The 26,877-nt window shown below is 41.4% G+C and overlaps 1 protein-coding gene across 1 annotated transcript in view; it reads right to left on the bottom strand.

The window, feature by feature from the left end:
* NRP1 (neuropilin 1) overlaps positions 1–26,877 on the bottom strand; it is a 134,675-nt gene that overhangs the window by 22,025 nt on the left and 85,773 nt on the right. Inside the window, 5 exon segments of the mRNA XM_002923752.4 lie at positions 120–224; positions 3,470–3,614; positions 8,036–8,367; positions 15,035–15,179; positions 18,373–18,528. Of these exon segments, the coding sequence (XP_002923798.2) occupies positions 120–224; positions 3,470–3,614; positions 8,036–8,367; positions 15,035–15,179; positions 18,373–18,528 (883 nt within the window).

The raw sequence follows: 26,877 nt of genomic DNA on the forward strand, positions 1-26,877 counted from the left end.
CCTCCACGGCGCTGCCACCACCCCGACCGCGGCCACGAGCACACACAGACACGAGCTAGCCAGCCTCAAGCCCAACGCGACTGAAATGGCACAGCAATGGGATGAAGGTGTTTCTGCACCTGTGAGCTGGAAGTCATCACCTGTTCCGCTGTGGCAGTTGGCCTGGTCGTCATCACATTCATCCACCAGGTTCCCGTTGGGAGTGGTCGGTCCAGCTGTAGGTGCTGCAACAAGATCCGAGGATTAGGATCTCTCACCTGGGCACGGGCTCACAGCGCTCTGGCCAGGGAATCCGCTGACGCCTTTGCAGAAACCTCTAATTCCGGGGTGAGAAGCACAGCTTGCCTTTCTTTCGGGAGCTAAATATCCTTGGATTTGGCAGAATGCACTGGGGACTGCTTTGTTTTGGTATTTAATCCGTATCTGCCAGGAGAGTTGGCAGCCCTCACATTTTATACATTGTTATCTACATAAACATCCTTTTTCTGAAAAGTGCTTGAATTCTCTCACTGGTTATTTATTCATGACCCTGGAATTGAGAACTTTGATGACAGAGATCCTGATTCAACTGTTGCTCCTTTCGTTTTCAATGTGCTAGAGAACTCGCTTGTCATGAATTCTTTTATGCTCTGAGTATTTGCTAGGTTTGCTAAGTTGGTATTATAATGTTTCCCCAAAAGGGACTCCCAAGATTCTCTTTTAGTACAATATTGTTCTCTCTCTCTCTCTTTTTTAATTGTTTTGAGTGACTCCATTTCCCTTTAAGTAAGCTTCTTAACTTGGGATCCCCTGTCCCAGGCAGGTGTTTGAGAGGAGTTGTCTTAGATATCCTGGGGTCATTTTCCCTGAACCCCCTGGGGGATTGCATTCCACCCCCAGCAGGTATTCCTGTATCTGTGAGTTTGTAGTTGAAGGATAGCCAACATTAATCAAAGACTGCTTTTGAAGTTCTTTAAATTTAGTTTGGTCTATTATTTTTCAGCCTGTTACTCATTCTTGCAATCTGTTTAATATTTTACAATTTTCGGCATTACATTTCACTTTACAAGACTTGAGATAACGTACAGCTCTCTTGATGTCTGAGAACCAGCCAAGATACTGGGAGGGGGGGGTCTGTTCTCTGAGAGCTTCTGGCCAATAGGAATGTATTGGTAACTGCTTCTTTCTCAATAAAAATTTGATACTCTTTGTTATTGTGCTTAATTACTGAGCAGAGTTATGACAAGTATAGAAACAGAGCTAGTTTCAACTTCCCCAACTGCCCAGAACACACACCAATAATAACTAAGAAATCATCAATAATAACCAGAGAGAATGTGTGCACCATCTAGGCATATGATGTACACTTTGTAACATGCCTACGCACACATTCTGGGCTCCACTTGTCGCTATCACTGAATCAAGAGAACCCTCCCTGGCAATCCAGATGCTGTCTTCACTAAGTTATGTGCCACTTTTAAGTATTTAAAACTCTCTTTTCACCTGCATTCCTTATGGTACTTATCGAGGAGGAGTTCCTCATTGGTAGAAGCCCAGGGTAGGACCCGGTTTAAATGGAAAAAGTAGAAAGGGAATAATTCTTATTTCCCAGTTTTACTACTTGGATATATTTCCTCTTCTGTGATTCTCTAGTTGTTTCTCGTAAACGCTAGCCCAAAGTAGGATGGACACGTGTGCAAGGCTGAGTTGTAGCTCACCGTCCTTCTGTAACCCTCTAGGTATCTTCCGGAACATGAGCAAAGCACAGAGCAGATATTTACTGAAGGCCTGTTAATCATTTTAAGGAAGAAGAAAAAAACAACAACAAAAAAACCCCCACAAAAAACTCACTCCCTTTCACCAATTGTGTCAAAAAGCTTTGACATTACTTTCCCCTGATGTTGGCTTCTCTTACGGCTCGGGGCAACTTCCTCACTTTTGTGAGCACTTGGAAACATCTGCAGCAAATCTCTTCACCAACCATTTCTACCGCACTAACAGAGTTGACACTGGCAATTGCCCCCAGCCTCAGTCTTTTCAACCAACCATTCATTCCACCTCTTAAGTCACTGTTTCTTTCCAGAATCCAGGCTAACGACCTGCATCATAGCAGCAGACTCCCCTTAGCAGATGACCACATTTCTCCACCAATGGAATGAACATGTCTGCAATTGGTTTGATCTGCCTGTCCCTTCTTTTTCTCGGTATCCTTGCCTAAGTCCTGGCACATAGTCATTCTTAGTCTGTGTTGATAGCGACTGGATAATTCGGAGGTCTGAGACATGACTCCAGATAGAGAAACAACTACACAATAAAGAATGGGAGATAATGGCCTGCTTTAAAATAAATACATACAAAAGTAGCTATGAATCATTCACTAGTATGGTGATTTATAGCTTAAGATTCTCTAGTGCATAAGAAAAGTTTTATGATGTTTAATGTGCTCAAGAATGTAATTATATTTGGGTAGCTCAAAACACAAATAATTTTGAAACCACAAGAAGGTGATATTAAAAAGCATTCTTCAAAACGACCATGAGCATATGCTCGATTGATTAACATCTGGGTACCAACAATAGCCATCCTTTGAGCTAACCTGAAGAAAGACCTTTATGGGGATGGAAAAGTTGGTTACTCATTGATGCCCAAATCTAAGGCAGATGGGAATTCTAATGCACAAAAGCCTTAGATGGTACAATAAACAAACACTGCATTGGTTTTTTCAAACATTCCCTGATTTACTATGTGATAAAAAGGCAGAGCTGTGTGCAGCTCCAAGGTCAGTGTGTGAAATGAATTTGTCCTTGGTACGACTTTCATATGATAAGTTTATGCAGTCATAGCCTTCAACGGGTCTCACCGCGCATTCAGACATACTACCTCATGTAAAGTTTTGTTTCTCTGCAGCAGCCTGAGAAATTCATTCAAGGTAATGCTGGTTTTTCGGTCTGTCCAACGCTCCTTCCCACTAGTATGTGTGGTAGTTAACCACTGCAGACAGAACCTTGAAACGGACATAGACGGCTAAGCAATACTAAAAAAGGTCAAAGGAACTGGTGGTGGTTTTCAGGGGTCAAGGGCAAACCGCTTAATGGGTAGAGGGGTTTACTTTGAAGTGACAGGAATGTTTTGGAACTAGATAGAGGTGGTGGTTGAATAAATAGTTGTGACTGTACTAATGCCACTGAATTGTTCACTTAAAAATAGTCAATTTTATAATATGTGAATTTCACTTCAATAAATTATTTTTTTAAAAAAGTCAAAGGAGGCAACCCACAGAATCTGAGGAGAGTTCTGCAAACAACCAATACAAGGCACTGTTGCATGGAGTGTGCTGGAATGTTGAGCCTCACAGACTGGCAGACACAGAGGCAGGATCACCCAGGGGAAAAAACCAGCAATTTGCAGCAGCACCATCAGGTGCATAAATGCATGAAGAAAGAGATTTAAGAAGTGGGAGACTAGAAGGGACTCTGGAAATTGCAATTACCTTCCACTTCACAGCCCAGCAGTTCCATCCTCAGCCCTAGTCCTCCATGAGTGGCTCTTTCAGGGTAGATCCTGATGAATCGTGTGGAAAGAGGTGGAAAAGTCCGTAGCTCAGGCGTATCGTAGTTGTTGTTGCCTTCAAAAGACTGTGAAGTATGAGAAACACCGTTACTGATAAAACCTCCCTTTTGGCAGAAGAGTCCCTCCATCAGGACTCTTGATAGGGCGGAGAAATAGACCCCATCCCACCACTTCGTAAATGCCTGACACCTCCTCCATAAATGAGGAAGGGGAAAAAAAAATTAAAGCTTCTCCAAGAAGTGACAGATGTCATTTCTCAGAGACCTCGGAGCACACACTGAGGCTATCCCAGACGCTGAGGATTTAATGAGACACGTTTTCAATGCCATGCTGATGTGTCTGGGAGAAGTGACACTTCCATCACTTCCTTGAGGTGGAGGAAGGTAACTCAGGAAGAGAAGCTGCCATGTTTCAGAGCTATAATAGACACCACATTTTCAACCACGACGCCGGCTACATTCTCTTAAAGGAGTGGGTCCTAGGTTTGCTAAGACACGTAGAAGGGGGAGGGATTAAAGTCCCAAAGTAGGAGATATTAAATTTAATGTCGTGCAAGTACTATTTAGTCAGGAACAGGGGTTATTCCAACCCACTGAAATTGCTATTTACTGAAGAAGTGCCATCAGTGGGAGGCATTTGTAGATAAAAGACCTTCTCATCTCAGGAAGGTAACAAGGGTCCTGACTGTTGAGTGAGGTCCTGACGCTGGGCTGAATTGCAGTGTGAATGGGCTCCTCTTTCTGAAATACATTCCTAACTTGAAGACACTGTGGCATTCTTCTGGAGTCAGGCCACCCATTGCCGGTGTGGCGACTTGATTATTTTAGTTCCCTTTTTACACTGACAGGAAGGTCAAAATCCTTGAGTGGAATCATAAGAAAATGGAACAGTAACTTTTGCAAGAAATAGATAAGCCTTCTTATATCCTCTTCTCTCAACATCGTTCAGGATGGGAGGTGGGGAAGGGGGTTAGAAAATTGCCTTATCATTAGGAGTGTCTTATTACACACCAAGCATTGAACGATATTTAAGGGTGCAAGGCATTGTTCTAAGTGCTGGAAATATACGAATTCATTTAATCCTCAAGACAACTCCATGAGGGAGGGTCTATCATTACCCTCAGCTTTCAGATGAGGCACAGGGAGGTTGAGTAATGTACCCATGGCCATATGTACAGTAAATGTCAGAGCCAGGGTTCAAACGTAGGTAGTCTTAACTGGTACCCTTCACCACACTGCTGTGAGGTCTCTGCCCTTAGAAATGATCTAGTCTAATCTCATTAAATCCAGGAAACTGAGGTTTATAACCAAGGCCACATATTTAGTTTCCTTAATGTTTCTTTAAATATATTGCAGTTTGGGCTACCAAACCTGGTAGATCAGATTGAGTGGATGGCCAGCCCCAGGTCATGTCAGTCAGGAGTGGGGACCATACCCAACTGCTCCGTCAAGACGTCCTAAACCAGCAAAAGATGTGCTCATTCAGTGGTAGAAATACCAGGGCTAAAAGGGGCACACATATAAGAGAAGATAGACAGATTGGGTTGGCTGCGACATGGCCAGAGGTTCTCTGAGTTCTAGAAGGAAATTAATCAGCCTTTTCCAATTCAGAAAAGCCTCCAGGAGTCTAAAAGGACATGGTTGACATAGACCCGCTGCTCCCCCTTAAGGTTTCCTTCTATTATTTTCAAGAGTAAATTCACGATTGGGGTTCTTCACTCTTGATAGAACACAGTTGCTTTCAGTCATTGAGAATCTGACATATGTTATTGTTAGGCCCAATTAAGTGTCGTCAGCAAGGTATAATTATGATGAAAACGACATTACTACACATGCCTGTTCTGTTGATGTTAACACAGCTCCAACAATCATAGGAGGAAAGCATTTATAGTTATGGAATCTGGGCTCTTCTTCTCATTTTAACTTGAGTAAAGAATTAGCACAATGTAAAAACATTATAAAAGCTGTCGGGGATGAGCTGGGAAGAATATTAGAGGTGAAGAGCCATATGGAACTGGGCTAACTTTGTTAACATAAGGCTGTTTATGAGATATCTTTGTGTCCTTTTACGAATCATGTTTTAGAAGAAGAGGGCTTTGAGGCTTCAGATCTCCTACCTGCTCCTGAGAAGTCTGGTGAATTCAGAGACTCTGATATACCTTGTCCATCAGGTGCTACTTGAGGGTAGGAAGTGAGGAGCAGGTATAGATGATTTTCAATCCATCAAAGTGCTGTTTTATTCATAAAACCCAGTATTCATTCTAGTATTACATAAAAGGTACTTGGCATTCGAAGCCGGTAACCTTCATTTGTAAGTTTAAACATAGTATGTGTTAGATATCATTGTACAATTCAGTAGTATGTACTGCTCCTAAACTGAAGGTTTTACCCGTGTCCTTTTGCATCTTAAGGATTTTATTTCAGGAGAAGCACATGTTAGGAATCACAGATTAGGCTCTATGTAAATTATTTAGACGCTTTTGTGGTTTTAAATATCATAGGAAGATGATAATGATGGATAAAATAATATTTTAGGAGAAAAATCTCACATACTCATGAATGGAGTTTTTTTGTTGAAATTGAAAACTGTGTGCTGGCTTCCAGAGGAATTCTACATGCAATATACTACAATAGAGGGATAGCTTTAGTTTTAGACTTAATTGCAGACGCGATGAGGCATCTTCTCCAAAGCCTACGGATGCTGCTGACGTGTGGCATATTCTCACTTGGTGATCAAGTCAGAAGGCTAACTACTCCTCAGAAAAGACTGGCTCTTAGGGAACCCCAGTGTCTGATGTTTATTTTACTTTTTCTTTTATCCAAACAAGAGGGGCAGACATAGAAGGGGGAAATGAAATGAACACCAGAAAGAGAGTAGCTGCGTGTAGATTTAAAAAAAACACTGGAAATGTTTTGGAAACCACAAATGAAGCAGGGGTGAGATGGGAGAGAAATTCTTACATTTCCGACAGCATCATGGCTCTCAGTGGCTCACCACACTGGTGCTGACCACAGCCCGTGGGGGACAGACGGTCTCTGCAGAGCCCCACATCTGGACAGAAGGGGAGCTGGTGGTGCTGGCGGGCTTTTGTTTCCTGCCTGCAATGCCCTTGTCCTGAGTCACTTATATCAAACCACATTCCCACACTCGCTTAGAGTGGGAGCAAGGATAACATTCCCACCAATGCACTAAGATCTTTTCACAAAAGGAGTAGGTCCTGGGCAAAGCAGGGATGGAAAACCAATTGTGTTGGGCGTGAGAAGTACCATCGGCTGAATACCATTCCCACAGTGCAGACAGAACGGACGGTCTGTGGGTTGTTAATTACTTCATCCTCAAACCAGCTATCAGCCACCCAACATACTCTTGGTTGTCTCTCCTGGTTGGTGTTGTGTGCTCAGGAAATGCAAATAAGTTTGACCATCAGTCTAACTAAAACATAATCACTAAAGAAGATCTGCTTGGTTAAAAAAAAATGATACCCGTGTTGTGGTGAATGTTGGAATATCTCCCTTTTCACTGGGTCAAGAACCAACTGTATTTTAAAGGATTCCAATGTATAAAAAACATACTGAAGCATGATTCATAAAGCCCAAAAGGCAGAAGCAATGATAGGGTCCATCGGTGGATAAATGGATACACCAAGTGTGGTACATGCATACAAGAGAAAGTCATTCGGCTTTAAAAAGAAATGGAATCCTGCCACGTGCTACAACTTGAGGACATTGTGCTAAGTAAAGTAAGCCAGTCACAAAAGTTCAAATATTGTATGATCCCACTTATGTGAGGCTCCTAGAGAAGTCAAATTCACAGAGACAGAAAGTGGAATGGTGGTTGCCAGGAGCTGGGGGTCAGGGGGATGGGAGTTATTGCCTGGTGGGCCTAGAGTTTCAGTTTTGCGAGATGATGAAGTTCTGGAGATCGGTTGCACAACAATATGAATGTACTCAACACCATTGAACTGTACACCTGAAAAGGTTAAGATGGTAAATTTTATGTTATGTGTATTTCACCACAATTAAAATGTAAAAAAAAACCCCAAACGAACAAAAACCAAATAAACAAAAAAACATTTAAAAGAGGGAAGGGTGAGAGAAGGGGAAAGGGATTGTGGGGGGTGCTAACAGATTAGAATCTGCAGAGAGAGAGATCCTGAGTTTCTACTGGGTTGCCCTGTCAGCCCCCAGACCCCCAGCCTCTGGGCCACCCTGTCTCCTGAGTGTTGAGCTTTCCACTGTTCCCTGAGGAAGGAAAGGTGAGCAGCAATGCTATTCTGCGGTGCTCTCAGACATGACGTTCAGCACCTCATTCCTGGCTTCCCTAGAATGGGGATCTTATGGACACCATCGAACACCTCCACTGATGTCACGGCTTAAAAGAAATACAAAATCATACTTCTTCAGGAAAATGCTGGCGGTCCTTGATCTAAGTCAAGACGCAAGAAAGGGCCTCCTCCCCAGCAGCCACTCCCGTCCCCGAACCTCACCTTAGCCTTGCGCTTGCTGTCATCCATGATCATTTTCCAGTCCGAGCCATTGTTGCTGTATCCTATCTTGAATTTCCTCATGAACACTTTGTTCTCCCGGTGCTTCCCTCCCTGAATGATGATGCCCCTCACAATCTTCTCTTCCCCCAGGTCCACCTGGAGCCACTCGTTTACGTATGGGTGGGGTGCGGGTGGTAGTGCCCAGCCGGAGCGACTGGTTACCAAACGAATATTTTCAGGCATCCAGTTTCTCTCCCCTTGGTTTGATGCTGTTATCTGGGAGTCAGAGATAAGTCCAGACACCATACCCAACATGCCAGAGCAAGGGTAATCTAAAGGGTGGAATGAAATAGATGACGTGAGATGATTTTCTTCAAGTGTCCTTGCTTAGAAAGAGAATACCACAGATTGAACAGGCACATTGTCTGTACCCGTTCACATACATTTTTAAGTCTCTGGATCTTTTGACATTAAGCCAGAGCTTTTCCTCCCTCAAACCTTTCTCCTAAACTTTCAGAACTCCCTTCCCAGACCCACTTCTAATAAAGAAAATGTTCTATAAGGGCACACACTTCCCCCTTTCTGAGTTCTTCCAAGTTTAATGTCAAAGTACTGATGCTTTGTCCCTTTGGTACCCAGAACCTATCCCCAGATCCAGTACGGGCCCGCCCAACAGAGGTTCAGTTTATGATGGGCGGGAGATGTGAAAGAGCAATTTCAACAGCAGGATGCTGTCCTGCCCACCCCTCGTTCTAACCGCATTAGGAGCTTTCCACACAAATCTCCACTGTCATCTCAAATGTACAATGTCCAAACCCAAATGGTCCTTTTCCCTTGACACTGAATCCCTTTATCAAACTCTATGTTTTAACTGGTGGAACCACCCACCAGCTAGTTAATGCCTAGTCATTTTATTTATCCCTATTTTACATTTCTGCATTCCTGTTCTGCTACTAAAACCTGTCATGTTTTCGTTAACAACGACAACAAAGAAGTATGTTGGCCCTGCCTTGTGGTCCCCATTTCCTTTAGCATCATCCTGGTCTGTGCCCCACTGGCCAGGGTGCTAAATGCTCGGCTGTCTTGTCAGACCCTAGGTGTGAATCTATACCAGCCATTCACTTTTCCTAAACATTTTCTGCAGTATCATTCTTAGGCTCAAAAATCTTCCATTGCTAAGTAAAATAAGCCAGACACAAAAGGACAAATACTGTATGATTCCATTGATATGAGGAACCTGAAATAGTCAAATACATAAAGAGAGGAATAGAGTGGTGTTTGCCGGCAGCTGGTGGGAGGCAAGAATGGGGGGATGGAATTTAACGGGTACAGGGTTTCAGTTTGGGATAATGAAAAGCTCTGGAGATGGACAGTGGTGATGGTTGCACGGTAATGTGATTGGACATAACACAACTCAATCGTACACTTAAAATGGTTAAAACGGTAAATTTTACGTAATGTGTATTTACCACAATAATAAAAGACAGAGCTTTTAGAAATTTAGAAAATCACCATGGCTCTCCATTATTTATAGGACCATATAAAAAGTCTCTATCCAGCTTTTGAGACCTTCATTTTGGTTTCACACTGTGTATCTAATTTTATTTCCTCTTACTGACAGTATATACCAGCTAATCCATTTTCTTCTCTAACCCTCATCATGGCTTTGTTCAAAACGTTCCTGCTGCTCCTCTCCTGTGGACAGAAGTAAGGTCTGCTAGAACCTTAGAACCCAACCTCAGACTCTTCATGAAAACTTCTCAAACCGTTCTAGCCTTTATTCTCAAGTCTCTCTTCTCAGAAATATGATTACATGTGCAAGAAGTAGCACCGAGTATTGCATTAAACGGTTCTCTCCTTGTTTTTAAGACTGGTCATCTTGTATCCACAGCTAGATTATAAATTCCTCAAAGGCAAGGAACAGCATCAGATCTTTCCATATCTTCTACAGCAGCCCAAGTAACTTCCGAGCATAAGAAGAGTATCAATCATTGATTAATTGATTGGTGACTTAATAACAAACAAACCGTTCAGTCATTCTCCTTTCAAAACTGTACACCTCAATCAAGGACATGCATAGGAACGATAAGCTATTTTTCTTTGAAATAACTCAATTCTGCATAATATAATCAAAATTTAGTTTAAAAATATAACCATCCCAAGCGAGAGGCATGTATTTAATGCAATTAAACTGTGTCCATGTTATCAGCTGCCCTTAAGAGTGAATTACTCAGAGACTTTCTACATGAGTTGCGCATTTCAGGTCATGTCATTCCTTTATTCAAGCATTCAGCCCTGGCTCATCTAGGAGTTATGCATGTACTGTCAACCAAGCCTGCCAGGCCTTCCAGATCATGGCTTTGCAAAGCCTCTCCTCATTTACCCCTTTTGCTAGAGGCAAGTCGAATAAAGCACTTCCTTGTGGTGAGATGGAGGGAGGCTTTCTCTCATTCTGTTCTCTCCATGAGAAAGTCCCCATTATCTTGCCCTTCCCACTATCTAAACCACTAAAAATCTTGAGCTGTTTTCAAATGCTAAAATTTTCCCCATCTTTCCAACTAGGTGTGGTTTTCCTTTTCTGAGACCTTTTACTAGCACTTGATCTGCATTTCTCCTATACTGATGACCATATTCCATCCTTTGAATTGCTGTTATTTGCCTCACCAGATTTTAAATTCTTTGAGGACATGAACCAAGTCATATCTAAAAATTTTCTATGACTCCTTGAGCCCTGCTTTCTCTATGGTATTTGCTTAACAAATATTTGTTGAATGAATCAACTTATTAACACAATAAAGGCAGCTGTCATTTTTTGTCAAGCACCCCTTCCTGTAATTCAGTCAGTATTTGCTCCAGGCTGGGATCTGGAAACCAAGAATAAACTCAATGGGGATAAAAAAAAATTATAAAAAGTATTTTACTGAGGGTCTATGAAATTACAGTGCTAAAAATAGAAGTCACATTTTTGGTCATTGTGGTCACACCTGACTGATTCAAAATCAGCCTTTATAAGGAAAATGTTTAGCTGGTAATAAGTACCAGATGTTACCATCTGGAGAAAAACACAATTAACCTGAATATTGTAAGGAGAGCACAACCTTTACCAGATTAACGTCCTTTCCCTAATGCAGACTTGGCTAGGGCGCAGTTTACACATCCAGAAATCATGTGATGCCCAGCCCCCATTCAGCCAACATATCCACAGGGCGGTTAGATACTCATTCCTTCTATAAGCTGCCTCATCCAAAAAGAACAATGAAGACGCACCTTGATTTGCCTTTGATGAAAAATTATGTGACTCACTTTTAGCAATGATTAGGAGAAAAATTATATTAGCATTTCAAGGTCTGAATGAGATGCTAGGATCTAGTTCTATTCTTCCATAGCAGGCTGGCTCAGATGTGCCTGGCTACATGTCAAATCCTTTGGAAGTAGTGTTGCCAAATTTAGCAAACGAACAATCAAAGAAAAACAACAAAGCAAGAAGCAGGGTGGCGAACTAAATTAGAATTTAAAATAAGAAATATTTTTTTTAGTATAAGTATGTCCCAAATACTGCATGAGATATACTTGTACTAAAAATGATTTGTCACTTATCTGAATCAAATTTAAGTGGACATTCTGTATTTTACTTAGCAATTCTGTTTGGATAGCTTAAAAGAAATCCTAGATAGAAGGGAGAGTTGAGTTCTGTGGTGGGGAATTAAGGTAGTTCTTTTCATTGAAAATATTTTATAGTAAAATCTCTGTACTCAGTTTTAACAGGAAAACTGAGATATACTGGTAAATGAAATACTTAGTTTCCAAGAATGAGAAGGAGATAGCTGCATTTGATGGGTGAAACCGAATGAGCATAATTTAATCTTCCCATGATGACTCAGGGTATTGCAGTGCCTGAGGTCACCCTTGCAAACTTTGGCTAACACAGGAGCACACTGATGTGTGCAGAAGCGGCCGTTAAGAGACTTCTGGTGAACAAACACAAGTTAACAGAGTTTGCAGTATGTTCTCATACATCAAGCAGTAACTCTCCAGGGTTATTTTCCTCAATATCCATATTTGCCAAAACGATGAAGCCTGTTTTGTCAAAATAATGAAAATGTTCCTTTGTCAATCACCTATAAAGCAGAATGGTTTGTCCCAATCTTATTTTTTAAATATCTTTCTATGGTGACACCTACTCTATACTCTGGATTTTCTAGGATTATTGTATTTTTTAAAAAAATAATTTCAGAATACAAAAATTAGGTGAAAACTTAAGGGCTCTGGAGACTTTGGAAGTCAAGTGATGTATTCACAGGGTAACTTTTAAATTCAATAGTTTTTGTTTGTTTTAATCTAGTTTGAGTTAGGACTTGCCAACCCAAGAGGAGAGGGTGATATTTTGAAATTCAGTCACTGTTTGTGGATAGAACTGCAATTCATTCATTCATTCACTCATTCATTCATTCAATAAGTGTGTTGAGCACGTGTTATGGTCCAGGCATACAGGACACAATAGAAAATAAGGCAAACAGTCCAGCTCAGCAGGGACGCTAAAGCCTTGTTTCTCTTGCATCTTGCTTCTGGCAACCAAGAAGAAAACATGGATACCATTGTCTCCTCAGAGGCTCTGCTTGCTAGGACTTGTTCTGGTCTCCCTTCATTGAGCACCACCCACGCCCTCTGTCATTTGCTGGGTACCGTTTAGTGAGCATTTACTCTAAGCCGAGTGTGTTATATTCATTCAATTTAATCTTCATTACAGCTGAATTAAGTTCAATTTTACTGACCAGGAAATGGAGGTCAGAGGGACGAAATGTCTTGTCCACGGTCACACATTCACCAAGTGGCCAGTCCAGAGTGAGGCCTGGGTAGATGTGTGCATCCCTTCTGTCCATGTGACTGTCATTATAACATACTGCCTTCTCCAAAAACCTGCCTTGGTCAATGATTTGGAGACTAGCTACTGTACTAGAGAGGAGCATCTAAAATATATCAGGGTCGTGGTAAAGAAATTAGCATTAGCACTGTGAGCCTAAAAGCAGCATCTTTTGGGGGGAACAAATAACTCCTTAAAACAATTGTAAAATAAAATATGTGTGAATATAAGAATATGCTGTTTTAGACATCGATGTTTAAATAAATAGGTCATTTAACTAGTCCTTTAATATGTAACATTAAGTCATGTAACATTTTTATTTTAAAAATCCAATAAATTATTCACCTTCTTCACATGTGAAGACTCATATGCCTAGCTCTCAGGTATCTCCTTGTGAAAATGGAAAAGGGCAGTTCAAGTGAATGTTCTGTTCAACTGACAGGAGCACCTCAGGAGTCCGAGTTCAGACCAACACGTTTGGAGTCACCAAGTTACTTCTTCCTCGTCTTCTTTTTTTTTTTTTTTTTTTGGTACAGTGACATGAAATTAGAAGTGTGCCAGAAATTTTGATCCTGACCTCAAATGGCCTTGTTTCTATGAATTTATGGGTAGCTTCTCAAATTTGTAATGCTCTGAAAATTACCTAGAACTTTTCCTCACGTAATTGCTGATCACAAATAAAGCTGAGGTTATATCTAACTTTTCAATGTTCCTTCTTCCTCCAAACCTCTCTCCACCCAATTCCTGCCTCCAAGGCCTTGAACTTTCTAAGTCTTGAAATCTAAGAATCAGATGTCAGTTTTTACTTTCCAAAATGGACTCTCCTATAAACTAGGATAGTTTTTTTTTTCTCTTTAGTTTTTTCTCACACTGCTTTTCTCCAAATGGCTTGCAATTTTGGTGAAAACTGCCCAGGTGGGTGTTTTTCCCCACCTTCAAAAATCAGCGTTTTCCTTCTCTAGACATAATTATACCAAAGAGGATAAAAATAAAAGCAATAGTGATGGCATTCATGGAAGAAGAGGTTAAACGCCCTAACTATGTACACTAACATAATATTAAAAGATAGTTCAGAGACTTTTAAAATTTATTCACTTTTAATGACTTTTCAGTGAATCAGTTACTGATTCTGTTTAACTTTTAAACTTACTTTGAAGGTTACCTTGTATTGCCTTTTTTTTTTAAATGAAACTTTTGCAATGTATTTACTTAAATGGAAAGGAATTCTGGTGCGACTGCTATTCAAATACTTCAGAATACAGCAGGGTTGGACGGGAAGGTCAGTGGACAAGTCATAGCTGCACTGATTGCTGCGGGAATATAGCGAGAATAACAGTCATGACGGTTTTTTTACTTCTAGCTCTGCCCTGCCTGGCCTACCTTTTTAGTCACTTAATGCCTCCCTAGTGCACCTTCTTCATCTCTCAAATGAGTAGAATCCCTCTACTTACATCAGTTTAACAGAAACCTTGGAAGTCCTATTCATGTCAGAAGAAACAAACAAAAAACTAGAAACGTGGACAGATCGATTTCTAGTGTTAGTATATGCTTTCCACAGAGGATGGATAGATCCTGAGACACAGAGCTGTCAGGAGAGTTAGTGAGTAAAGCAGTTAAACTCCTCCTTCATCTTGGCTCACACGGCCACCTGTAGCCTTCAAAATTAAAAAGATAAAGTGATGGAGAGCACGTCATGTAATAATTTTTAATTGTAAATCTACTGAGCACCTTGTCAGTGGACCGTGCACCCAGGAAACGGGGACAGAAGCTCGGTGCTCGTCTACATGGAGCTTGCGGTCTAGTGGGAAGGCGTCACTTTAACAAACACCGGCCACACGCCGGGCTGTGCTGAGGGCTTTAGACCCTCGTGCCAATCCATTATCCCAACGATCCTGCATGGAGTCCACTGTCATGAGTGTTTCCTAGGTGAGATAGCTAAGGCTTTGAAAGATAGTCAATCCCTTCCCCAAATAAGCTACTGAGGGGGTACCAACAGGACTTAAAGTCAGATCTGTCTAAATCCAAAGGACATACTATTAGCCACCAAATGAAAATGACCACATTTGTGTAAAATAACTCTGCCCATATTTAAAAGTTTACATAAGTCAAAATGAGGCAATCTTCAAGCTGGAGCTTACCTGTGATCTTGCAACCATATACTTCAAACCTCATAGATATGCCAGTTTCCCAAGTCACAGGTTTGATTCGGACAAATCGAGTTATGAGCGGTTTAGGGAAAACTCCAAACACAACATCTGTGGGGTTGGTGTTTCCCTGAAAGATCTATATACAAAAAGAAAACATCTTTTAACAGCGGACTCTTTAGATTTAAGACGAATGCAAAATTATGTTTTCACAAATGCCTATAAAATTATTTACAGCTTCAGCATTGTCTATCAAGGTTGAGGCAGCATTAAAAACTTGTCATGTTATTTTTTCAAATGACAGCAATCAGAAAAAATCATGTATAATACAGAATGTTGTCCTAATCATCTATTCAATTTTCTGAGAGCCTAGAACCTCCAAAAACACTATTACAAAGGTAACATTTGTTAAAGGCTACATGCTACTATCTAAAAAGGTTGGAAATTATTAACATCATCAAAAGGACCTACAGAATGCTATAGACATTTCACGGGAACCCACACTACTTTCCCAGGAATTCCCAGAAGGAGTAATTTTGGAGTTCAGTGTAGGGTCTGGCTTTTTGAAAATTCTAGGTTCTATTCCCAGCTACAGCACTGGGGCAAGTACCTCCCCCCTTTTAACTCCATTTCTTGATGGAAAATCTTATCCCTGATGTTAATTAATAACTTCCATCTTTTTTTGGGTTATTGGTACAAATCATGTGTTAGTGGTCAAAGTCAAAACCGAATTATAAATGCTATGCAACTGGAAATCAGCTTTTCCAGGGCTCCTGCCTCTAGTTTTAAAAATGAGTCATTTTATTCTAAGAAAGATGAGGCACGTAACTGCAAATGTAGTTAAGTGCCAGTCACGAACGAGTTTCCCACAAGGATCTGCCAGGCCACGCTGCCTGGGCATGACGCCACAGCCCTGCTCTCCAGCAAGATCTCTGAGGAGTGGAGACTGTTTGCCATGCTGGCACTAGAACTGCCTCCGGAGGAGCTGAAAGCCTCCATTCCTCTGGCTTTTCCTTCAGCTCTGCTCTGGGAAGACCCCACATAGAAGTAAAAGCCACGGGCGCTCTTCTTCTCACCCAGCCTAGCTGCGCCATATTCCTGTTAGGTCGTGTCACTCGGGCGTGACTGGGCCCTTGAGAGGCCTGGAGATTCCTCCCCACCTTTCCAAGTAAGTTCTCAGAGGAGGACCACAGTTTCCCAGGGCTCATCCTTCCCCTGGGAGAAAAGACTTCTAAAAGTCGGGGTGATGTTTTTGCTTCATTTAGCTTAAGTGGCCTGCCCGATGGAAGGTGGTCGAATGCGTTACAAAGTTGGCTGTTAGCCTGATCCCTCTCCAGAGATGGTTTAACATCATAATTCATCCTAGCCTGTGATGGCCTTTAGATTTCTGTCCTACTTCAGCAAATCTCTCTGGGAAACAGTCTGTGTGGGAGCATTTTTGTGTGACAAAGAGTAATGGGTAGCTGCCGGCGGGAGCAGAGTCCCAAACTGTAACGCTCGAAGGGTCACCAAGTCCACTTCAAGGAGAGACCGGCCGTCAGTGTAGAGGGCTGCGTGCTCCAGCAGAGGCTGGGGGTGAACTCTGGCTCACACCGAGGGAGCTTTACGTGTGCTGAAAACCTCGGCGGTGCACACGTTCCGGTCCGCATAAAGAGGACGGCTGGAGTTGTCTCGAGAAGCCACTGCCAGCTCTCCCTGAAGAAAGCAGGGAAGAGGGTAGAGGGCAGTGTCAGAGAGACCCCAAAGTACAGGGAAAGGAGGGTGCGCAACAATAACGAGACTTCAGGTGGGTGTTCGGATCGCATTTAGCTTCAACGGATGTGCTCAGGCGCCATGCCCACATCTTTGCTGAATCCTTCTTTATTCTGTCTGCCTCTCACCCTGGAAGCCCTTCTGTTGCCAGGATGCTCCAGATATGGGCCTGGCCGTGTGCATTGTCAGACACCCCTCAGAACCTGGGAGTGCTCCCGACCCCCGCTTCTGGGCCACGCGGACGACCGATGGCCAACAGCTGACGAGGACGTGTCGGAGAAGCCCCACTCATGTTTTAAAGAAACGGCCTGAAGGCCTGAGGTCAGCTGTCCTTGCTCTCTCTGGATTCTTTTGTTTGTTGGTATATCCTTGGCATCAGGGTTTTGTTTGTTTGTTTGAAACCAAGGCCTGTCTTCCAAAAAATACTTCAAGAGTAAGTCATGAAACTTAGGGTCAAAACTTACTTGCTAAAGCTTCACAAGTGTTAGCTGTGAGGGTTTCTCTTCCCCAGATGGAGGACTGGTTCTGTGTCCGCCAGGGCTAGACAGTGGCCTTGAACTTGCTGTCCATAGGAGTTTCCTCCCACAGAGCAGCTCTCTACATATCTACTTTCATCTTGTCAGCCCTCAATAAGAGTGGGGGCTTCGCAGCTAATCTAAGGGAATTAACTGTTCTCTCACTTCACACTCAGGAGGCTTTTCTTAGTTCCAGACCCAGGAGGAGAAAACCAGGCCACGTATGTGCAGAAGAGGGACAAAGACCTGTTAACTGGCCTCTTCCCAAACTCAGAATTTCAAGTTACCTAGATCTTTGCTACTATCCTTATCAATTCCATGCCTTTCACTCGGCTTCAGGGCCAGCTTTTAATTTGGGGGAAACAGCAAATATGACTTCTCAGACATCTTTTGATTAGTAAATCAGAGCAAGCGGAACTTCAAATAAACAGGCAGACTGAGAACATCTCAGTTCCAAATGATTTGGTGCAGGGCGCCCAGGGCGGGGCCTGGCTGGTGCGGCCTCTTCGGTTAAGAGTGGTGAGGGGGTCGCGTCCGTCCTCTGTGTGATCTGAGGGAACACTGTGAACTGCCTCTGGGTCGATTCATTCTCACAGAAGCAGCCAAACACACTTGTAAATTAGTTTGTGAGCCACAGAGGGTAGATGAAAAGGACTTTTCTAAAAGCAGCCCATTACTGAGAGGAAGAAAGAAGGAATCTACAAGAGAGAATGAAGAAACACAGGGAAACCAAACAAAACAACACGCCTGAGGTTCTAAGAGGACAGGGCTTCTCCTGTGTACAGTCCACCTCCCCACGGGAGGTTTAAAGTGATTCTTGAGTCTGACACTTAATTTGGCTGGTATTGACTTTTCTTGGAAACATCTGTATAATTTCCTCTTGACTTCTGGATCAGGGAACATGAGACCCCCTTGGTCAGATATAAACCTCTAATTGCACTTTTCATTTTAAATCAATCCAAAACTAAACCAGGCCAGACAGAAAGCACCCAAATAAACAAGTAAAAATTGATCATCCATTTCAAAGACTGAATTGGTTGGGGGGGGGGTGGCGGCCACACTTACGACAGGTTTATTTCCCTCTTTTATGGTGATCCAGTCTTCCCCGTTGGAGCTAATGTCTATTCTGTAAGTCTTGACGTAATATTTCTTCTTGGTTTCCTTTGAAATGGCTCCCTGTGTCCCAACAGCAGTGACAAAGCGCAGAAGACCCAAGTCTACCTGCAAAACAATACAAGTGTGGTCAGTCACTCACCCTGCACCACCATAACCTGAAACCTCTTTTTCTGTGGGTTCCACAGTGTAGTTTTCATCCACCTCAGAGCAACAGGCCCTATTTCCATCTGGCAACAACAACCCCTAACTTCCTTCTAAAGGAAGGCACAGATATGGGGCACCTGGGTAGCTCAGTCGGTTAAGCGTCTGCCTTCGGCTCAGGTCATGATCCCAGGGTCTGGGGTCGATCCCCAAGTCAAGCTCTCTGCTCAGCAGGGAGCCTGCTTCTCCCTCTCCCCCCTGCTCGTGCTCTCTTCTCTCTCTCTCTCAAATAAATAAATAAATAAATAAAATCTTCAAAAAATAAATAAAAATACTTTCTAAACAACACATCATACGTCATTTTATATTTATCAGAAAATCAAGACAAGAATAATTCGTACATTGGACTTTCAAGAGGCTTGGACTAGAATTCGGGTCTAATGGGATCCTATTACGCTTGTCAGCATCTGCCCCCTCCCAAACAATGCAGACAGAAAAAATATGACTCTGAAAGCACTGTGAGTGATGTCGTTTGGAGAATGGGCCAGCGATTTATAATCTGGAATGGAAGGGAGACAAGGAAGGTAAAGTAAGGATTTTTGTTTCATCTTTAAATTCCTTCCTTCCCCCTATCTTCCCATAGCCTTTCTTGCAGTTTGGCTCGAGAAGCAGGTGGATTCCAAGGCACCATCTGGGAAGGACTGAGGCTTCCATGTGACAATGTCTAGGGTTCGCAAGCTCCGACTGTTAAGTTTCCAGAGGAGAGTTCCTCATCACCAGAGCCTGGTCTTTGTCTCATACCCATGAAGGTTGGGCTGCTTGGAGGGCATCACAGCAGTGTTGACAGGGGGCGACCAAAGCCTCAAGGTCCACGATTTCCTGCCAGAGGTCTGCAGTGGTTTGCGTTGTTCCTGTGACCCTGTGACATGAGTGGGCAGGGCAAAGATCTAGGCATCGGGCGTTCAAGGGTCTAGGATTGGTTCCGCTGCTTGCTAGCTGCGGGGACTTGGACAAGTCACTTCATCTTTAGTTTTACTGTCTTCATTTGTTAAATAAAGGAGTTGGACTAGATAACCCAGAAGGCCCCTTTCAGCTCTGACTTCTGATGATTCCATGTTTCCAGTAAAGTAAACTATAGTTGACCCTTAACAATGTGGGGAGTTAGGGGTGCCAATTTGCCGCATAGTCGAAAATCAGTGTGTAACTTTTGACTCCCCCAACACTCAACTACTAGTAGTCTACTGTTGACCAGAAACCTCACAGATAACATAATTAATCGATTGACACATATTTTATATACGTATTATATACTATATTCTTACCATAAAGTAAGCCATAGAAGAAAAAATGTTATTAAGGAAATCCACTTACAGGACCACACTATAAAAAAAAATCCACTATTAGCGTACCCTCACAGCTCAAACCCAGGTCATTCAAGGGTCAACCATAGGTTTTTTTTCTTATACTTTTCTTATTTCCATAATTGTAACCAAGAATAATCTTTAAACAAAAATCGTTACTAGTTTCTGTATGTTAGAAATATTTTCAACTCCTTTTTTGGGATACATTCGATTATTTGCTTAGAATAGTTTCTCTCCATTTATTATACCCTCTACCTATTTTATTTGTGTAAAATGCAGATCCTTTAGAGAAATGATATACAAGTATATGGCAAATACTTTTTAAAGGACACAGAAAGTGACTGCACATTACAACTGCTTAACATTAACACAATGTTTCAACAGCACATTGATTATTAAGATGTAAGAGAATGCCATTTTCCAATGAGAATAGCAACAAAAGTCAAAAAAACAAAAACAAAAAACCCGAAACATACCCCCTACCCACCACTACCACTTCTGAATCCCGCTTTCCACCTACTGCAAGACAATTTTCAGAAAACAAAATTTCAATTAACCCTCCAGTCCTATAGGCCATGAACACGTAAAGAATTTCCATTTTATGTACAGTCAGCCTCATGAAGAATGACTATTGTCTTTCATGAATTGCTTTTTCCTGAAGGTCCTTGGAGTAGTTAAATCAACATGTTGCCAATTCACTTCAAAAACTGAACAAAAAGTTACATCCAGGAAAAACAGCTATATCACTAGCCCATAAAAGCCAACTTGAAGTTACACAATTCAACAATAGGAGATTTCATCTAGAAAGGAAGGGAGCACCATTCAATGTAAAACTGTCCTTATTTCATTTACTTGATTTTACAGATATAAAATTTATGCTCTGGTTGCTATCGCCAGATTTAAGAGGAAAAAAGAGCAAGACTTTAATAGAAAGTAATAGTTTAGGATAATAATGGTAAACGTCTTAATCTTAATTTAACAAATAAATATTTACCCAACACATTTTTGCCAAGTACCTCTACTCAATAACCAGAATTTGACTTTTTTTCACAAGTGAACCATAAGACTTCGTATGAATTTGTGCACAAATTTCAAAAAAGGGAGGCAATCCATGTTTGCCAGATTTAGCAAATAAAAAGAGAGGCTGTTCAGTTAAATTTGAATTTCAGAGAAACAACAAATATTTTTAGGACATGTATATCCTCTGCGATATTGGGGCGTCCTAACAGCTGGTCCATGGTTTACTTGAACTTCAACTTTAACTGGCTGTTCTGTATGTTATCTGGCAGCCCTAAATCTAACTGTATTCCAGACAAATAACCAGGGGATTTTAAGTTGCTGCAAAAACTCTCTAGATTTCCTAACTCTGCAATCTGAAAGTTAATGGGTACCCTGGACGTGGTTGCACTCAACAGTTTCAACTGTTTTCAAATGCTCTCAGAACACTTAGTGCTTTACTGACTATCCATTGAATCATACCCAATGCCATATCCACTTTCAAGCTGAAGGGCCCTTAAAATCTTGATGTCCAAGGGAGCATGAAGCAGAGCTATTTAAATAAACTCTTCCTGTCAAACTTACAAATGGCTCTTCAGTTTGGAAATGATTAAATCCCCAAGAGTGCATATTCAGCTCAGACTGATTTGAAATCTCTAGAACTTCGTTCCCTGGGTGTCCCTTTTCCTAATTTTTAAATTTTGTTTTTAGGGTAAAATTTGGTTACCAGGTCGGAAAGAAGTTAATTGGTTGTCAACTAGAAAAATCCTAGGCATTAGAACAATTGACTTTAAAGGAAGGAATAACTGACTGCAATTAACTAGGTATCTAACACGGGAAATGCCCAAAGTCCTAGCTAGAAAGACCCCCAAAACATATGCATGAATCCCTTCTAAAAAAGAAAAAAAAAATATTTTCTTTTCTCAATAGCAATGAAATGTATTAGCCCCCTCCCCCTGTAATTGCATAAAATTTCCTGCTGCGCTTTAAAACTCTGCAGATTCTCTTATTTATCCCACACTGGGATACTTGAAATTTCATTTCATTTTTCTTCCTCACATTACTGCCACTGGGTTTCGTAAGGATGAATGACAACCTCACAAAATGATTAGGGCTGGGGCCTGAACCTTTGCAATTAAAACCGGATGGTACCCAGAACTCTAACAAGACACAGCCTCCCTAGCACTGTGGGAGCTCTCACTGGCAACACCAGGGAAGTTCTTTCAAGTCTTTTCGCCCTAGGTGTCTTTGAGGAATGCCCTCACAGCATTTGGGTTTGGGAGAGGTGCATTACCACCAGCCCCAGAAGCCCTACTGCTTACACTTCCCGTGCGGCTGTGTCGGAGACCCAGAGGCCTTACTGCCTAAAGCCTGTGTGTTTACACTTCCCCACCAGTGAAGCCGGCTCTGCTAATTACGACATTGGCCTCCGACGACCTTTTTAGACCCACCTGCCTCATCTATCCCTCTGCAACCGTACCTTCCAGCTACATTAAATTGTTTGTTATTCCTCACACAAGATAAGCCCTTCTGTTTTCCTGCCTTGTCACGTGAAGCTCTCTTGACCTAAAATAACCTTTTCCTCTTTTCTGACTACAAATGACTCTTTTCTCTTTCTGGTCTGGTAGGCAGAACTAAGTCCCTTCTTCCCCCCGCGATGTTTGGTGCACAGCTCATGTCTCCACCGTGGAACTCATCATGTTGTGTTTTGCTCCATCCAGACTTTTATGATTTCTTCTAGGGAGTATCTGCTTTTCTATAGAAAAAAGTAATAGCTGCCTAGTGAAAATTTATAAGATGCAGAAAAGATTAAAGAAGAAAATAAAATCTCCGTAAGACCAACATTAGGAAATAGCCACAGATAATATTCCTTCCGGAATATTTTTTTCTATGCAAAATATATGTGGATGGTATATGTATGTTTTGTCATTATAAAAATGAGATCATATTACCTCTACGTTTGATAACTTGCTTTTTGTTTAGTTTGATGGATATAGTTTCATGTCTAAAGTATTTTTCAATGGATTCGCATAGTATTCCACAGTGAGGCTGTAACAAAAATCTATTTAATTGGTCCACTACCTGCGAACATTTCTATTCAACTTAATTGACATTCACTCAGTGGACACTTCATACCACTTCTCCCCTAAGTTCTATGGTAAGCGGTGAGGACATAAAGAGCAGTAAGAGTGTAGGAAACACACACACACACGATGACAGAATGGGGTGCTGCACAGAGGAAGGAATCAACATTTTACCCAGACACTTGGAGTCGGGGCACCGCAGACAATTCACAGTGGACTCTGATGTCTAAGACAGGTGTTGGAGGATACACAGTAGAAGCTGGCAAATGGCACAAAAGGGAAAGAATGTTCTGGTGAGAAGGAGAAGGAAGTGTAGAGGTAAGCAGGAGGAAATGAATGAACGAAATAAATGGACCCTTAAAAAACTTACTGTGGCTCCCTCACCACTATAGCCCTTTTTTGTCAAGAAGTGTATTTTTATTTATTTATTTATTTATTTTTAAGAAGCGCATTGCTCTTTTAAGAGTATTGTGCTTTGGTCATTTTCAAGCCAAAATAATTAGTTTTCATGAAAACTCTTCTAAATCAGCCACTGGCCATCCTCTTGGTGGTTTAGCTTTTTGAATTATGATGAGTTCTCACCAACCTCACATCATAATAGACAAGATTGGTGACCCAAGACAGGCAGCTGGAAAGACAAAGCTACAACCCCAGAACAGTTTTACATAATGCCACCCCTCCGTGTTTTGGAAGGTTCATCGTTCTGAACAATACTTCCTTTCTTTCCATAAAAACTCAGACACACAATAACCATAATTAAGTAACCTGCTTTCCCTAAATCCAATCAGCTCTGTTCCAATCACTATCTTCTTATTTTGAAAGAATATCATTATTTCACAGCTGCTTTATTTTTAATTAGAAGATGGATGTGATTTCACATCTGAGTTTGATGCACTTCTGTTTAACATTAAGGGTCATGGGGGGGGTGTGAGGATGGGAGGAGGGCATGCACGGAGCCGCACATCAATGCATTCACTGAAATTGTTGAATGTTTCACTCTGCGTGTGTGTCGAACATAAACATCTGGTACTTATCTGGTAGTATGTAGACTATTTTACAGAAATCTAGCACACTCCTTTTGAGTTCTGGCGGCCACTCTCTGAGTTAGCTTATATAGCCCCATCAGCAGAAGTGACACAATATCCTGTTTCCAATATAAATATAAAATTCTAACACTGCTGGTAGAATGTCTACCCACATCTTACTTTCACTGTGTTCCACCCCCAAGGAGACGATATTGCTAGACAGCAGATACAGAAGAGGAAAGCCCAGCTTTCATTTTGGGTTTGGGGAGAGGCTCACTAGTAGAAGAAAACAGCTGTCCTCATCCACTTCTAGGGGGCCAGGGATGGGGTTCTAGATGCTCCTGTGGGGTGAGGGTTCCCCATGGCATGGATCCTGACCATGATTCTGACTTGCTCTTTGTTGGAAGGTGTCTACATGTATAATCCACATGTACTTTATGGCCATGGCATTGTCCTAGTAATGACAGGAAACACATTTCCCAGATAAAGAGAAGCCAGGAGAGGCACACTTTTTACTGGGAATTATTTGAGGACAAAGCGCACGTTTCAGCATTGTGTAGTAATTCACATAGCAAACCTCTGCGAACTGCTGGTTAAACACCAGCATGCAGCCTCCAAGCCATGAAATGAATATCGTTGCTTTCTGTAATAATACATAAGCAGCTATTGGTAATGTCATAATGTGGAAAGCCTCATTTCTAAAATGAAAATCTGTCTTGCTCAATAAAATACTGCCCATTGAGCTAGCATTGGCCAGGGAGCGTTTACCAGCTTTTAACATTCCCAAAGCAGGTCAATACAAGAGCCTGAAAAAATACAGGACAAAGGACTGAAGTCTGATTAAAAACAGGAAAAATATTTTGAATCAGGGGGAGCATGTCGGATTTTTTTTTAGAGCATCTCTGATGACTCAAAGAGCTGTTTAATTCATCACTAGACACTACAAGCTAAAGAAAATATTTTTAAGCAATTGTCTCATTTCCTTAGATAACACACATGTTTTCTGATAAAGCCTGAGCATTTGAACATCAATGCTGTTCTAGGATCCGTGGGCTTAATTCAAGCATCCGATCATTGCATTCCTTAACATCTTGGATTTGTATAGTTACCACAGGAATATAATCACTTTATAGCCAGTGGCATAGTTCTCCATCTCTTTATGTATTTTTTCACTATTACTGTATCACATAAAAAAATACTGATGGCTCAAGTTACTATATTAATAGAAAAATCATAGGGCAATCCCTCTGTGTCAGGCATTTTATTAAGGGCTAAATTTACAATCATTACCTCTTTCAATTCTCACAACAGTCACGCATGGAGGGCTTTATGGACAAAGCGACTGAGGAACAACGTGATGAGTGGACCCTGCCCAGAGTCACATAACTCACCAGTGACTGAGCCAGGACTTACCCAGATCAGATCTGTGGCCCATGTGTGAACACTACCCCCATGCTGTTGCCCCATTCGTATTGTAAAACATGACAATTATCGAAAGATAGTTGAGGATTGCTTCCTCAACAATAATGAAATCTGATTCTTCTTTTAAAAAAAATACATTTTTGTATAATTATAGGGAATTTGAAGCCATTTATGATTACTTTGACCATGAGTTTAACATTTACATTGGCTATCAGAAAGCAAACCTTTGCGAATGATTCAGTTATGCTGTTGAAAAACAAGACAGTAGAGAGGGATCATTGTTAGCAAAAGGTAATGAGGAAATGTTTTAAAAATTCTGGTAAAGAGTAAAAATATCCAAGTTTGAGAAAAGTGTAATGCAGAAAGAGCCTCGCCAATTTTCTTTTCTGGTCTTAATTGCCTGAATTAATCTCTTTCTCTCTCTCTCTTTCTTCATAGCTAAATTAAAGGAAAGAATTTGTAACAAAACTCTGGTAGTAAAACAATCCTACGTGAATGAAAGATGAGTTCTATCGGAAGCCGAGAGCCAGCCACTTGGAATAACATTAGATAAGGCAGTCACAGCACAAATACAGTAGAAAGGCTGGTTTCTTTGACTTGCCACTGTACTTATAGAACAAGAATAAGAAAAGGGGCAAGAAAAACTAATTCCCCAAACAAGGGCTGACCTTGGTCTTTTTTGGCTGATAAAGAGAAATCATACTTATGTGGGTTCCTTTGTGTCTGAGTTCATTGCACATTCTTTCGATCTCATGTTACTTTTTTTTTTTGCATAAATCAGAAGCAACTAATTAAAAAAGAAATATTTAATTCTGATATGTTCTTTGAACCGGAGTTCCATCTGGTTCTGTTTAAATAGTAAAATCTCCTGTAGTTGTTAACATTGGCAAGTGGCACAGGCAGCAAAGAAACAAAAGGGACCCCGTGCAGCAGGTTAATACTTTTGCATTTCAACTAGAGACATTTCCAGAATCCAGCTACTCAAATCACTCCAATATGGAAACCATAAAGATGGAATGTTCTAGAATGGAGGCACCACCACTGGTCTACATTTTCTCAGTGTGATGGACACAGCATTAAGCTTTGAAGACCTTTGGTTTGACAGAAGTACATGGAACTGTGACACTCACTGAAAATTGCTCAGCTTAGTTTATGAAACACAGTTAAGACATGTACGGGCAAAAAGTCTTCACATACTCGGCAAAACCTGAGGTTTTTTTTTTCTTCCATATTTTCTTGGACAGATATGATTGTGTTCAGAAAAATCAGACAGATATTCCATTTGAATTCCTTTCTTACATGAGACACCTATAAAATCTGGACATCAGGACATAATCTATTCTGATAAAAAAAGAGGAGAAAATGAAACGTGTTGGGGTTTCTGTAGACTCTGGGATATAAGTAAACTGCATATAAGACAAGTTG

The sequence above is a fragment of the Ailuropoda melanoleuca genome, chromosome 15 (assembly GCF_002007445.2).
Source record: "Ailuropoda melanoleuca isolate Jingjing chromosome 15, ASM200744v2, whole genome shotgun sequence".
NCBI classification, from domain to species: domain Eukaryota; kingdom Metazoa; phylum Chordata; class Mammalia; order Carnivora; family Ursidae; genus Ailuropoda; species Ailuropoda melanoleuca.